The sequence below is a fragment of the Heterodontus francisci genome, chromosome 8 (assembly GCF_036365525.1).
Source record: "Heterodontus francisci isolate sHetFra1 chromosome 8, sHetFra1.hap1, whole genome shotgun sequence".
Classification (NCBI taxonomy): Eukaryota; Metazoa; Chordata; class Chondrichthyes; order Heterodontiformes; family Heterodontidae; genus Heterodontus; species Heterodontus francisci.
In genome coordinates, this window is record NC_090378.1 from 22594963 (window position 1) to 22610278 (window position 15316).

The 15316-nt window shown below is 44.3% G+C and overlaps 1 protein-coding gene across 6 annotated transcripts in view; it reads left to right on the forward strand.

Moving 5' to 3' along the window:
• The window catches only part of btbd8 (BTB domain containing 8), a 106233-nt gene that overhangs the window by 41216 nt on the left and 49701 nt on the right, over positions 1–15316 (forward strand). For all 6 annotated transcript variants that reach the window (XM_068036769.1, XM_068036766.1, XM_068036771.1 and 3 more), the window contains 2 exons: positions 8673–8855; positions 14793–14930. In XM_068036769.1, the coding sequence (XP_067892870.1) occupies positions 8673–8855; positions 14793–14930 (321 nt within the window). The remainder of the gene's footprint in view (positions 1–8672; positions 8856–14792; positions 14931–15316) is intronic.

The window sequence follows — 15316 nt, forward strand, 5'->3', positions numbered from 1 at the left end:
TTGGTTGGAGCGGCAGCTGGATGCACTTAGGAGCCTGCAGGTGGCAGAAAGCGTCATAGACGGGAGTTTTAGAGAAGTGGTTACACCCAAGGTGCAGGCAGATAGATGGGTGACCGCTAGAAGGGGCAGGCAGTCAGTGCAGGAATCCCCTGTGGCTATCCCCCTCTCTAACAAGTATACCGTTTTGGATACTGTTGGGGGGAATGACCTATCAGGGGAAAACAGCAGCAGCCAGAGCAGTGGCACCACGGCTGGCACTGTTGTTCAGCAGGGAGGGACAAAGCGCAGAAGAGCAATAGTTATAGGGGACTCTATAGTCCGGGGCACAGATAGGCGCTTCTGTGGACGTGAAAGAGACTCCAGGATGGTATGTTGCTTCCCTGGTGCCAGGGTCAAGGATGTCTCTGAACGGACAGGGGGCATTCTGAAGGGGGAGGGTGAACAGCCAGAGGTTTTTGGTACACATTGGTACCAATGACATAGGCAGGAAGAGTGACTAGGTCCTGCAGGGGGAGTTTAGGGAGTTAGGTAGTAAGCTATAAAACAGGACCTCTAGGGTTGTAATCTCTGGATTACTCCCTGTGTCACATGCCAGTGAGGCTAGAAATAGGAAGAAAGTGCAGCTAAACACATGGCTGAACAGCTGGTGTAGAAGGGAGGGTTTCAGATATCTGGACCATTGGGATCTCTTCAGGGACAGATGGGACCTGTACAAGAAGGACGGGTTGCATCTAAACTGGAGGGGCACAAATATCCTGGCTGCGAGGTTTGCTAGCATCACTCGGGAGGGTTTAAACTAGTGTGGCAGGGGGGTGGGGACCAGAACAGTAGGACAGCAAGTGAAATAAATGAGGGGGAACTAGTAAATAAGATTAAGAGGAAGAGCAGGCAGGGAGATGTTGCGGAGCACAAAGGGACTGGTGGTCTGAAGTGCATTTGTTTCAATGTGAGAAGTATAACCGGTAAGGCAGATGAACTTAGAGCTTGGATTAGTACTTGGAACTATGAAGTTGCTGTTACAGAGGCTTGGTTGAAGGAAGGGCAGGATTTAGAAGCTTCAGGCGGGATAGAGGGGGATGTAAAAGGGGTGGGGGAGTTGCATTACTGGTTAAGGAGAACATCACAGCTGTACTGCGGGAGGATACCTCTGAGGGGTCGTGCAGCGAGGCAATATGGGTGGAGCTCAGGAATGGGATGTTGGGGGTTTACTACAGGCCTCCCAACAGCCAGCGGGAGGCAGAGGAGCAGATATGTAGACAGATTTTGGAAAGATGTAAAGGTAACAGGATTGTAGTGATGGGAGATTTTAACTTCCCCAATGTTGACTGGGACTCACTTAGTGCCAGGGGCTTGGATGGGGCAGAATTTGTAAGGAGCATCCAGGAGGGCTTCTTGAAACGATATGTAGATAGTCCAACTAGGGATGGGGCCGTACTGGACCTGGTATTGGGCAATGAGCCCGGCCAGGTGGTCGAAGTTTCAGTAGGGGAGCATTTCGGGAGCAGAGACCATAATTCCATAAGTTTTAAGGTACTTGTGGATAAGGATTAGTGTAGTCATCGGGTGTAGGTGCTAAATTGGGGGAAGGCTAATTATAACAATATTAGGCAGGAACTGAAGAATTTAGATTGGGGGTGGCTGTTTGAGGGTAAGTCAACATCTGACATGTGGGAGTCTTTCAAATGTCCGTTGATTAGAATCCAGGACCAGCACGTTCCTGTGAGGAAGAAGGATAAGTTTGGCAAGTTTTGGGAACCTTGGATAATGCGGGATATTGTGAGCCTAGTCAAAAAGAAAAAGAAGCATTCTTAAGGGCTGGAAGGCTAGGAACAGACTAATCCCTTGAGGAATATAAAGACAGTAGAAAGGAATTTAAGCAAGGAGTCAGGAGGGCTAAAAGGGGTCATGAAAAGTCATTGGCAAACAGGATTAAGGAAAATCCCAAGGCTTTTTATACGTATATAAAGATTAAGAGGGTAACTAGGGAAAGGGTTGGCCCACTCAAGGGCAGAGAAGGGAATCTATGTGTGGAGCCAGAGGAAATGGGCGAGGTGCTAAATGAGTACTTTGCATCAGTACTCACCAAAGAGAAGGACTTGGTGGATGATGAGCCGAGGGAAGGTAGTGTAGATAGTCTCAGTCATCTCATTATCAAAAAGGAGGAGGTGTTGTCTTGCAAAGCATTCAGGTAGATAAGTCCCCAGGGCCTGATGGGATTTTTTTTTTTTATTTAATATTCTGGGATCTACCCCAGAATACTGAGGGAGGCAAGGGAAGAAATTGCTGGGGCCTTGACAGAAATCTTTGCATCCTCATTGGCTACAGGTGAGGTCCCAGAGGACCTTTGTTTAAGAAGGGTAGCAAGGATAATCCAGGAAATTGTAGGCCGGTGAGCCTTACGTCAGTGGTAGGGAAATTATTAGAGCGGATTGTTCGGAACATGATTTACTCCCATTTGGAAACAAACTAACTTATTAGCGAGAGGCAGCATGGTTTTGTGAAGGGGAGGTCGTGTCTCACTAGTTTGATTGAGTTTTTTGAGGAAGTGACGAAGATGATTGATGAAGGAAGGGCAGTGGATGTTATCTATATGGACTTCAGTAAAGCCTTTGACAAGGTCCCTCATGGCAGACTGGTACAAAAGGTGAAGTCACACGGGATCAGAGGTGAGCTGGCAAGATGGATACAGAACCGGCTCTGTCATAGAAGACAGAGGGTAGCAGTGGAAGGGTGCTTTTCTGAATGGAGGGATGTGACTAGTGGTGTTCCGCAGGGACCAGTGCTGGGACCTGTGCTCTTTGCAGTATATATAAATGATTTGGAGGAAAATGTAGCTGGTCTGATTAGTAAGTTTGCGGGCGACACAAAGGTTGGTGGAGTTGCGGATAGTGATGAGGATTGTCAGAGGATACAGCAGGATATAGATCGGTTGGAGACTTGGGCGGAGAAATGGCAGATGGACTTTAATCCGGACAAATGTGAGGTAATGCATTTTGGAAGGTCTAATGCAGGTGGGAGGTATACAGTAAATGGCAGAACCCTTAGGAGTATTGACAGGCAGAGAGATCTGGGCGTACAGGTCCACAGGTCACTGAAAGTGGCAACACAGGTGGATAAGGTAGTCAAGAAGGCATACGGCATGCTTGCCTTCATCGGTCGGGGCATAGAGTATAAAAATTAGCAAGTCATGCTGCAGCTGTACAGAACTTTAGTTAGGCCACACTTAGAATATTGCGTGCAATTCTGGTCGCCATGCTACCAGAAGGACGTGGAGGCTTTGGAGAGGGTACAGAAGAGGTTTACCAAGATGTTGCCTGGTCTGGAGGGCATTAGCTATGAGGAAAGGTTGGATAAACTCAGATTGTTTTCGGTGGAGGGGCGACATAATAGAGGTTTACAAAGGTATGAGCGGCATGGACAGAGTGGATAGTCAGAAGCTTTTTCCCAGGGTGGAAGAGTCAGTTACTAGGGGGCATAGGTTTAAGGTGCGAAGGGCAAAGTTTAGAGGGGATGTGCGAGGCAAGTTCTTTACACAGAGGGTGGTGAGTGCCTGGAACCTGCTGCCTGGGGAGGTGGTGGAAGCAGGTACAATAGCGACATTTCAGAGGCATCTTGACAAATACATGAATAGGATCGGAATAGAGGGATACGGTCCCCGGAAGTGCAGAAGGTTTTAGTTTAGGCAGGCATCAAGATCGGCGCAGGCTTGGAGGGCCGAATGGCCTGTTCCTGTGCTGTACTGTTCTTTGTTCTTTGACACTACCCTGAAGAACTCCTGCAGTGATGTCCTGGAGCTCAGATGATTGACCTCCCACAACCATCTTCCTTTGCGCTAGGTATGACTCCAGCCAGCGGAGGGTTTTCCCCCTGATTCCCATTGACTTCAGTTTTGCTAGGGCTCCTTGATGCCATATTCGGTCAAATGCTGCCTTGACGTCGAGGGCAGTCACTCTCTCCTCACCTCTTGAGTTCAGCTCTTTTGTCCATGTTTGAACCAAGGCTGTAATGAGGTCAGGAGCTGAGTGGACCTGGCGGAACCCAAACTGAGCGTCACTGAGCAGGTTATTGCTAAGCAAGTGCCACTTGAGGCACTGTTGATGGCATCATTGAGGATGGGGATATTTGTGGAGCCCCCTCCTCCAGTTACTACTTTAATTGTCCACCACCATTCATGGCTGGATGTGGCAGGACTGCAGAGCTTAGATCTTTATCCGTTGGTTATGGGATCGCATAGCTCTGTCTATCGCATGCTGCTTACGCAGTTTGGCACGCAGATCGTCCTGTGTTGTAGCTTCACCAGGTTGACACCTCATTTTGAGGTATGCCTGGTGCTGCTCCTGGCATGCCCTCCTGCACTCTTCATTGAACCAGGGTTGGTCTCCTGGCTTGATGGTAATGGTAGAGTGGGGGTTATGCTGGGCCATGAGGTTGCAGATTGTGGTTGAGTACAATTCTGCTTCTGATGGCCCACAACGCCTCATGGATGCCCAGTTTTGCATTGCTAGATCTGTTCGAAATCTATCCCATTTAGCACGGTGATAGTGCCACACAACACGATTGGGTCGATTAGGCTTGTATTCGCTAGAGTTTAGAAGAATGAGCAGGGATCTCATAGAAACCTACAACATTCTAACAGAACTGGACAGACTAGATGGAGGAAGGATGTTCCAGATGGCGGCGGTGTCCAGGGCGAGGGGTCACAATCTAAGGATAAAGGGTAAGCCATTTAGTACTGAGATGGGGAGGGATTTCTTCACCCAGAACCTGTGGAATTCTCTACCGCGGAAAGCAGTTGAGGCAAAATCATGAAATATATTCAAGAAAGAGTTAAATATAGTTCTTGGGGCTAAAGGGATATGGGGAGAAAGTGGGAACAGGGTACTGAGTTTGGATGATCAGCCATGATTGTATTGAATGGCAGAGCAGGCTTGAAGAGCCGAATGGCCTACTCCTCCTATTTTTCTATGTTTTCTGTTTCTAATACAAAGCATTTTTCAAGCAAGCAATTAACAGTTTTGTGCAACTGAATCTTTGAAATGTTAACAAAAAATCAGGAAACTCTTCAGTTTTAGTGAATCTTGAAGTGAGAGGCAAAACGCTCTTTATTTCCTTTTTTAAAAAAAATCCTTTAAATTTAAGTTTGAAAATACTCTCATTGTAAGTACAATCTCGAGCAATGTTTGAACCTGTGGACAAAAAGCTTGTCATTTCTACCCACTAGGCTATCTGTCATTGAGGTGAGCTTATTTTGTTGAGTTTTGTACTGAGTTATGTTTACGAGTTATTCATGGCTGAAACACAATTTGCTATGCAGCAGGATGTAAAAAGCACTTCCTTTAGCACATAACTGCCATGTTTCAGATGCTTTAACATCCTGACTTGCATTTACCATACTCTCAACCATGTGCAAGGTAGACTTGCTACCAAGCACCATCTCATGCAATTCTTTTTTAAAGTTGGAATGGCTCCGAGCATGCTCCACAGGAGGCCATCTTAATTGCTACTTATAAATGTTAGTCAGTTTGAGAAGCCTCCCCACATGCCCCCAATTTATTTTTGGATCTCTGACATCCTATTAAACTGGGGTGGGGGCTGGTATAATCTGAGCAAATGTTAATTGCTGTGTACTGAATCTACTGTGAATTTAGTTTACACCAAATGGGGTAGCTTTACATTGAAGATTTGCCAGGCCTAGTTGGTGATCAATGATCTATTGTCTCCTGATTTTGATCACAAAATTGGTTCAGTGTTTGCTCATGACTTAAGTATATTTTTTTGGGAAAAAAAGTCATCTATTTACAGCACAGAAAGGGCTGGAACCTGTGTTTAAAAAAAACCCTCGGGCTGTAAGCACCAAAATATGGTTTTGCTGTATAATGCAAATGTGCATTGCATGTCAAATGGAATGGCAAGGGTTGTGAGGCAACTTGCCTTCTGTATTACAGGGAACTGATTTCTTTGCACTTTCTGGAATGTCAAATTGGAACAGTTTGGTAATGTATTTTTTTTTACAGATTTTTATGAATAAAGTATATTTTTGGAAAAAAATTCCCAGTCAGAAAGCTGGTATGAGGACACTGATGGGGGAAAAAAATCATACTGGTGGATTAGACAGAAAATGTAGTTGATGGACTTTTAAACGTGTTTGGGGGAGGGGGGAGATGAGACAGTGGCTCCTGGGAGGTCCTCCGCTTTTTATTTTTTTTTAATTTTAAATGCCGCGATGGTTCCTACAAGTTATAGTAGTGGGAACGTGAATGGGAAAATTTTGCCGAGCTGTTTGCTGGGTGAGAGGCTGTACCTACAGCCCAGTTCAAATCCCAATAAGGTACTTTTGTTGCTTGTGGAATTGGAGGGAAGAAGAGATCAGTTGTTGGAGCTGGGTTTATTGGCAAGTTTGTGATTGTTCACTGATTGTCCTTTCTGGGAATTTCATGGATGAGGGCCTGTCAAGGAAGCTGCGTTTAGTGGTATTTATTTTGCTAGAAAGTCTGTGGCTAGAATTTTTTTTTTTTGGTGAAATGTGGTTGGGCAGAAAGGGTTTTGTGTGAGGTAATCTGCTGAATCATGCAATAATAATAAAACCTAAAACCATCAGCAAGAAGAAATTGCCCATTGATATAGACATGCTCAGCAGTCACTACATAGATGACGACTGGCTTTATGTACAAGAACTCTTCTAAAGATAGATATAAATAACTGCTGGAGGACCGTCAGGCTAAACACATTTAAGGTTTAAACTTGTAATATGTAAACCTGAATGTAATAGGAGGAGGATTTGCTGACCGTTGCAGAAGATTGATTTCATTGTTACCAAAGTAAAAATCAGATCTGTTTGCAGTGTATGTGATTGACTCCATATCAGTTTTAAAAAAAAAAACAATCCACATCAGTGCAACAGTTTGAACACTAAACCTCCTACTGATATGAAATTGAATTGCAGCTGCCACAGCATAACTGTAGTTGGAGGAATTCTGTGAAGATTTATTTCCTGATCTCATCAAAGCTTATCTCAACATTATTCTGACTCTCTGTAGATTGCTCAATAACTGGATGTTCGTTCTCTTGGCTTTTTTGCGGGGGAAGGGTGCACCGAACGGAGCAAAATTTGGGCCTGATCTTTTATGCCTGAGTGACTTCTAATCTGCTGTGCAAAGAGGGTTTCAGCTCCCTTTCATAGATAAGCTGGAAAAAAAAAACTCATTTGGTAATATTGAATGACATACAGTTCATAGAATCTTGTAGCACAGAAGGAGGCATTTCGAGCTGTTGCACCTGAAAGAGCTATCCAACATAGTCCCACACCCCAGACTTTTCCCCTTAACCCTGCAAATTACTCATCAACTGTCCAGTTGCCTTTTGAAAGTTACTATGGAATCTGCCTCTGCCACCCTTTCTAATCTTAACAGTCTGGAAAAAGTTCTCCTCAATTCCCCCCTAGGTCTTTTGCCAATTATTTTAAATCTACTGCCTTTGGTTACCAACGCACTTGTCAGAGGAAACAGTTTCTCCATACTTGCCTCCTCAGAATTTTGAATAGTTTTATTAGTTCTCCCCTTTAACTTTCTCCAAGAAGAACAATCCCAGCTTCTCTAATCTCTGCATAAAACTGAACTCTCTCATCCTTGGTATCGTTCTGGTAAGCCACCTCTATACCTGCTCAAAGGTCTTTAAGTCCTTCCTAAAGTATGATGCCCACATACACAATACTCCAGCTGAGGCCTAACCAGTGATTTGTACAGGTGACTTCCTCCTTTTTGTATAATATTGATTTTAAGGAAGCTCTCTTGTACGTGTTTTAGGAATTTTTCACTATCCTTCCCCTTTACATTTTTTTAATCCCAATCTGTATTAAGGTAGTTAAAAGTCCTCTGCTATTAGATTAGATTATGATTAGATTAGAGATACAGCACTGAAACAGGCCCTTCGGCCCACCGAGTCTGTGCCGAACATCAACCACCCATTTTTATACTAATCCTACCCTAATCCCATATTCCCAACAAACATCCCCACCTGTCCCTATATTTCCCTACCACCTACCTATACTAGTGACAATTTATAATGGCCAATTTACCTATCAACCTGCAAGTCTTTTGGCTTGTGGGAGGAAACCGGAGCACCCGGAGAAAACCCACGCAGACACAGGGAGAATTTGCAAACTCCACACAGGCAGTACCCGGAATCGAACCCGGGTCCCTGGAGCTGTGAGGCTGCGGTGCTAACCACTGCGCCACTGTGCCGCCCAATTTGTCTATAGATTACCTCCTCTAACTCCTCACTACTTGGGGGTCTGTAGTAAACACTCAGAAACAAACTCCTCTTTTCTGTTCCTTGCCTGTAACCAAATAGATTCAGTCTTTAAGCCCTCTAGTATATCATCTCTGTAGGACTGTAACATGATGCTTCATCAGTACTGTTCCCCTCCCCCCTATTAGGTAAGTGTAATCTCTAAATAACATTATGTTCAGTTTTTTTTTTAGATTGTTTGAAAGCTTATTACCTATTCATGTTGGTATTTCTATTATATATTAATGTTGAATTTGAATGCCAAGGATCTATTAAAGACAAATTAATTTAAAAGGTTATATTAAGTGCATAGATTTTTTTAAAGTCTTTTGGCCACATTGACCAGTAGTACATGCAGGTAATTGGTGTATGTACTTGAACTTCAGAATGTAGAGAACGTGGTTTCAGTGCTGATGGAAAGTGACCGTCTACTGTGGAGCCTTCCTGAGGTGAAATGGGCAGAGCATGCAGTTGCCTTGACGCAAGAACTACAGGATGAATGCATCAAGTTTATTGTGCCGCGCTTCCTTGAGACGATCAAAAGTAAAAACCTCCTCTTTCTGTTAAAGGTAAGATCCATTTCTCTTATCCAGTGTGCCTCAGCAATACTTCATGTGAAGGATCTGGTCATCAGTAAGACTCACTTTGAAATGAAGAGCTTGGTTTTTTTTTTAAAACTCATTTATTTATTATAAGGTCAAGTACGGGTGTGTGATTGGAATAAGAAAAGAATTTGTATTTGTATTGTGACGTTCATGATGTTCCAAAACACTTCAAAGTCAATGCAGTACTTTTTTTTTGAAGTGCAGTCACTGTTATAGGAGAGATCTAACTAATTTGTATACAAGGTTCAAGATTCAGCAATGAAGTGATCAGTTCATCTGCATTAGTCATGGTGGTTGAGATAAATATATTGGCATTTACAAGAACGCCCTCCTCTTCCAATAGTGTCACAGGATGTTGTACATCCAGCTGAGAGGGCCGACCAGGCCTCTGTTTAACATTTCACCCAAATGACAGCACCTCCCACTCCCTCATTGCTGCACTGGCGTGTTAGTCTAAATTATCCGCTTGTCTTTGGAATATGTCTTAAACCTATAAGTTGCTGACTGAGAGGCAGGATTGCTATCACTAAGCTCAGGTTAATACCAAGGGTTGATTCATATTGTGTTGCAGAAAATTGGAACCCTCATCGTTTGTTTGACAGAACGGTTAAATTTCCAATCTGTTAAGCCATCCACGGGCAGGTACTAAATGTCGTTGGGCAGTTCATTGGCGAGAAAGTCAGACACCAACTACACTCAGATTTGAACCAGCTGCATGAAGATGTGTCAGAATCTTGGGAGCAGTTCACTTGGCTGGGTGCTTATCAAGGATAGTACACAAAGCAAAGGCAGGAGAGAAAACAATTTGAAATAAAATATAATGAAAAGGTGGGGTGTCTTTTTTTTTTTGCATTGAGATTTCATACTGGATCTGTGCAATTGTTCCAGTAGGGCTGAGTTCCAAAACTTGATTAATCATCTTTGCTGGAGACTGAGATTGAGTTATCTGGAGGGAAAGGGCCAGAATTGCCTTTAAGTTGAATCTTCTAGAGGTGTTGCCTATCTCTGCCAGGTATGGGAGCTTATTGCTGAAATGAAGCAAATTTGGCAGGAATTTTCTATAAAATGCAGCAATTGTGAAGCTATGCTTCAGGGTCCATAACACATCTAGCCCCTCTCAAACCTTTTATTCAGAACCTATGGAACTACAGGTGGTTGCGCGCACTTACCGCTGCCTGCAGGACTTCGACTTTGCATGATTGTAATGTGCATGGGTGCCATTTAAGTTTTTAAGATGTGTTGATGTGTTCTCTTTTAGTGGGAGAATTGAAATTTTCCAGTTCTTATGGGATTAAAACTGTGATTGCTGCCCATGAGTTTGTAACTGAGTAGTGCTTAAATTGAATTTATTCTTCTTCTTTGGCCTCCTTGTCTCGGGAGACAATGGGTAGGCGCCTGGAGGTGGTCAGTGGTTTGTGGAGCAGCGCCTGGAGTGGCTATAAAGGCCAATTCTAGAGTGACCGGCTCTTCTACAGGTGCTGCAGAAAAAATTGATTGTCGGGGCTGTTACACAGTTGGCTCTCTCCTTGCGCCTCTTTTTTTTTTTTCCTGCCAACTGCTAAGTCTCTTCAACTCGCCACACTTTAGCCCCGCCTTAATGACTGCCCGCCAGCTCTGGCGAACGCTGGCAACTGACTCCCACGACTTGTGATCAATGTCACAGGACTTCATGTCGCGTTTGCAGACGTCTTTGAAGCAGAGACGTGGACGGCCGGTGGGTCTGATACCAGTGGCGAGCTCGCTGTACAATGTATCTTTGGGGATCCTGCCATCTTCCATGCGGCTCACATGGCCAAGCCATCTCGAGCGCCGCTGACTCAGTAGTGTGTATAAGCTGGGGGTGTTGGCCACCTCGAGGACTTCTGTGTTGGAGATACGGTCCTGCCACCTGATGCCAAGTATTCTCCAGAGGCAGCGAAGATGGAATGAATTGAGACGTCGCTCTTGGCTGACATACGTTGTCCAGGCCTCGCTGCCATAGAGCAAGGTACTGAGGACACAGGCTTGATACACTTGGACCTTTGTGTTCCGTGTCAGTGCGTCATTTTCCCACATTCTCTTGGCCAGTCTGGACATAGCAGTGGAAGCCTTTCCTATGTGCTTGTTGATTTCTGTATCTGGAGACAGGTTACTGGTGATCGTTGAGCCTAGGTAGGTGAACTCTTGAACCACTTCCAGAGCGTGGTCGCCAATATTGATGGATGGAGCATTTCTGACGTCCTGCCCCATGATGTTAGTTTTCTTGAGGCTGATGGTTAGGCCAAATTCATTGCAGGCAGCCGCAAACCTGTCGATGAGACTCTGCAGGCACTCTTCAGTGTGAGATGTTAAAGCAGCATCGTCAGCAAAGAGGAGTTCCCTGATGAGGACTTTCTGTACTTTGGACTTCGCTGTTAGACGTGCAAGGTTGAACAACCTGCCCCCAGATCTTGTGTGGAGGAAAACTCCTTCAGAAGACTTGAACGCACGTGAAAGCAGCAGGGAGAAGAAAATCCCAAAGAGTGTGGGTGCGAGAACACAGCCCTGTTTCACGCCACTCAGGATAGGAAAGGGGTCTGACGAGGTGCCGCCATGTTGAATTGTGCCTTTCATATTGTCATGGAATGAGGTGATGATGCTTAGTAGCTTTGGTGGACATCCATTCTTTTCTAGTAGACTGAAGAGACCACGTCTGCTGACTAGGTCAAAGGCTTTGGTGAGGTCAATGAAAGCAATGTAGAGGGGCATTTGTTCGCGGCATTTCTCCTGTATCTGACGAAGGGAGAACAGCATGTCAACGGTCGATCTCTCTGCACGAAAGCCACACTGTGCCTCGGTAGACTCCAGCTTCTGGAGCCTGTTTAGAGCGACTCGAGCAAAGACTTTCGCCTCTATGCTGAGCAGGGAGATTCCACGGTAGTTGTTGCAGTCACCGCAGTCACCTTTGTTTTTATAGAGGGTGATGATATTGGCATCGCGCATGTCCTGAGGTACTGCTCCCTCGTCCCAGCACAGGCATAGCAGTTCATGTAGTGCTGAGAGTATAGCAGGCTTGGCACTCTTGATTATTGCAGGGGTAATGCTGTCCTTCCCAGGGGCTTTTCTGCTGGCTAGAGAATCAATGGCATCACTGAGTTACGATTTGGTTGGCTGTATATCCAGCTCATCCATGACTGGTAGAGGCTGGGCTGCATTGAGGGCAGTCTCAGTGACGGCATTCTCCCTGGAGTACAGTTCTCGGTGGTGCTCAACCCAGCGGTCCATTTGTTTGCATTGGTCAGTGATTATGTCCCCTGATTTAGATTTGAGGGGGGCGATCTTCTTGGTTGGCCCAAGAGCTCTCTTAATGCCATCATACATTCCTCTGATGTTTCCGGTGTCTGAGGCCAGCTGAATATGACTGCATAGGTGTTGCCAGTAGTCGTTTGCGCAGCGCCTGGCTGTTCTTTGTGCAGTGCTTCTGGCTGCTTTAAATGCTACGGATGTTAACTCGCTGGGGGCTTTCTTGTAGTCCAACAGTGCAGTACGCTTAGCGGCTATGACGGGTTCTAGCTCTTCAAAGTGAGATTGAAACCAGTCTGCATTTCTCTTTGCACGTTTGCTGTAGGTGGTCAAAGCTGACTCATAGATGCGTCTCTGATGTGGGCCCACTTGTCTCAGCATCCCCTGTGGGAGTGTTTTGAAGGGCTGTTACAAGTGAATTTAGAAATTTTTGTAACAGCTGTGGATGAGAAATTCTGCTCGTTTTGATGCGCGGGTGGCCCTTCTGCTTGGAATGATGCAACTTCTTTGGTCTGAGTCTGACCTTGCTGCACACCAGGGATTGGTCAGTGTCGCAGTCCGCACTGTGGAAGCTGCGTGTGATTTGAACACTGTTTAAGGCGGCTCGCCTTGTGATGATGAGGTCTAGCTGGTGCCAACGAAGCGATCTTGGGTGCCTCCATGAAACCTGGTGACAGGGTTTCGTGTGAAAGAACGAGTTGGTTCTTTAAAATTCTCATCCTTGTTTTCAAACCCCACTATGGCCTCGCCCCTTCCTATCTCTAACTTCTTACAGCCCATTGAGATGGTCTGCGTTCCTTCAGTTCTGGTCTCTTGTGTATCTCCAGTTTTAATCACTCCACCATTGGTGGCCATGCCTTCAGCTCCCAAGGCCCCAAACTCTGGGATTTCCTCCCTAAATCTCTCCACCGCTTTCTCTCTTTTTTTAAGATTCTCCTTAAAATCAACTTTTTTGACCATGGTCAAAGGTCATCTATCTTAATATCTCTTTATGTGGCTCAGTGTACAATTTTGTTTGCTAATGCTGCTGCGGAGCACCTTGGGATGTTTTCCTAAGTTAAAGGTGCTGCAGAAATGCATGTTATGATCTTTGGGCAAAGCAGTGGAATCTTCGTCTCATCTCTGGTCTGTTCCCCAGATCTGATATAGATGAAGCTTATGCTGTATCTCCTTGGAAGCGAGCAGTCACTTGACATTATGAAAGTGATTTTCTTTTACTGACTGCAGTCTGGGCAGGCTTTGGTAATGTAGTCTATCTTTACAATTGCCCTGCTACCACTTCACTCTTCAAGTTGATATTCTGTTGAGTATACTGGTGATGCATACAGCAGCAGTATATAAAAACACAAGAAAAGTGCATTGATTTTGATTTACAACTCAGATTCCAGTTTCAAAAACCTGATCTGCACAAGACAAAATACCTTGCTGGCAGCCAGATCTGATACCACTGTGGCTTAGTGTGAAATGTTTGCATGCACATGTTTTGGCAGCTAACAGATGGATACAGGACTCATGCAGACAAACTGCTCAACTTACCACAGTGACTGTTTTTCCTCATTTCAAATTGGTATAAATGTATGGAAATACAAGCATGCTTAAAAGTTGGCAGAGGAAAGACTGAGGAATGGAGAGAGAACACCTTTAAATTAAAAAAAAAATTGAAAAGGAAAGCTGTTAGTCAAATCAGATTCTTAATCACAGTATCAAACCATTCAATGGCACAGAGTATTTGCCGTCCAACAGTCTGTAGCACAGCATGGAAGGGTGTGCTTTCACTGCTAAGATTCTTCATGTAATGAGTTGTCAATCTTTGCCACGGCACCGTGGGGTAGTAATAAGCAGAAACTAAGCACTTCCCCAAAAGTGTGAAATGCACGAGTGTGTCCAGCTGTTCTTTCACATGCACTTGCTGACAGTGTGTCATGAACTGGTTTGGGAGCAGGTCGTCTCCCTGTCTGTTGGCATGGTGCAAGTGTGCAGGAAGAAAGAGGAAGAAAAATAATGGAAGTATTTTCTGACATTTGTGAGCACTCTGTTTTCTTTTTACTTCCACCAGAAGAAACAGGATGCCTTTTACATGGCTACAGCTGCTAAAAAATAAATCATACTTGAAGTTTCCGATGCCATGGCTCAAAAGCTTATGCTTTTTAAACTCTGTCCTGCAGCTGCTTTTGATTCATTACACAACTTGAAATACATTACTTTGGGAATTAATCTTTTTAAAAAAATTTGGAGCTATATTTATTCTTGCATATGGAAATCTAATATGAAAGTCCTGGACCTCGTTTAACCTATTATGTGGAAACACTTGAATTGGAAGATATTTGTATCAGTTAAGAATGTACAGTGGCTGATCTATTTTAAGAAACCTCTGTTTCCTTAGCATAATCCATCTTATCTGTCATACACTCCAGGCTACAAATGCAACTGTCTTGGGAAACAGGTTCAAGAACCCTTTGGGGATAAGTGGACTAGAAATGGAGCAAATGAGAGCACACCTGGTGATGTGTTCACTAAATAGTCTGCATATTTGGTGTGAATTTCCTCTCATTTCTTACTTAACCCATTTTTGTAAAGCAGCCATACCTTTCCCTTTTTAAAAAAAAATGCCAGCTGTAAAATAACTCATAAATTTTCCAGGCACAGAGGATGAGCAGAAGACCATATTTGGTGGAACGAATTTTTGCAGCTATTGAACAAAACATTACAGTAACAGACGGTTGCTTGCAATTTATAGCCGTGGACCTGCTGAGGAGCCAGGTGGCATACAAAGAGGTGGTAAGTATTTTGATCATTTTAAACATCTAGGCTAGAGTTTGTATGAGAAAAGGTGAGGGATTTGAATAGTTTCTCTAGAACAATATAACTAGTCACACATAACCGCTTCCCAGGATTTATTTGCTTCTTGTATATCATTGGCTCATACCATGTTAAAATACAAGTTCTTGCTCTGTTTGAATTTGCATCTGCCTTGACACAATTCTGATGAACCTTTCCACTTGAGTAAAAAAAAAAATGCCCACCCTCCCCTGAAATGCGAGAAGATTAATTAGCTAATGTAGTGGCTACTGTGAAGGCACTTTTCTGTTAGCAATATATATATCGATCACTTCATATGTCTCCAAAGAATCTGACCTTGTGGCACCAGGAAATAGCTGGATATT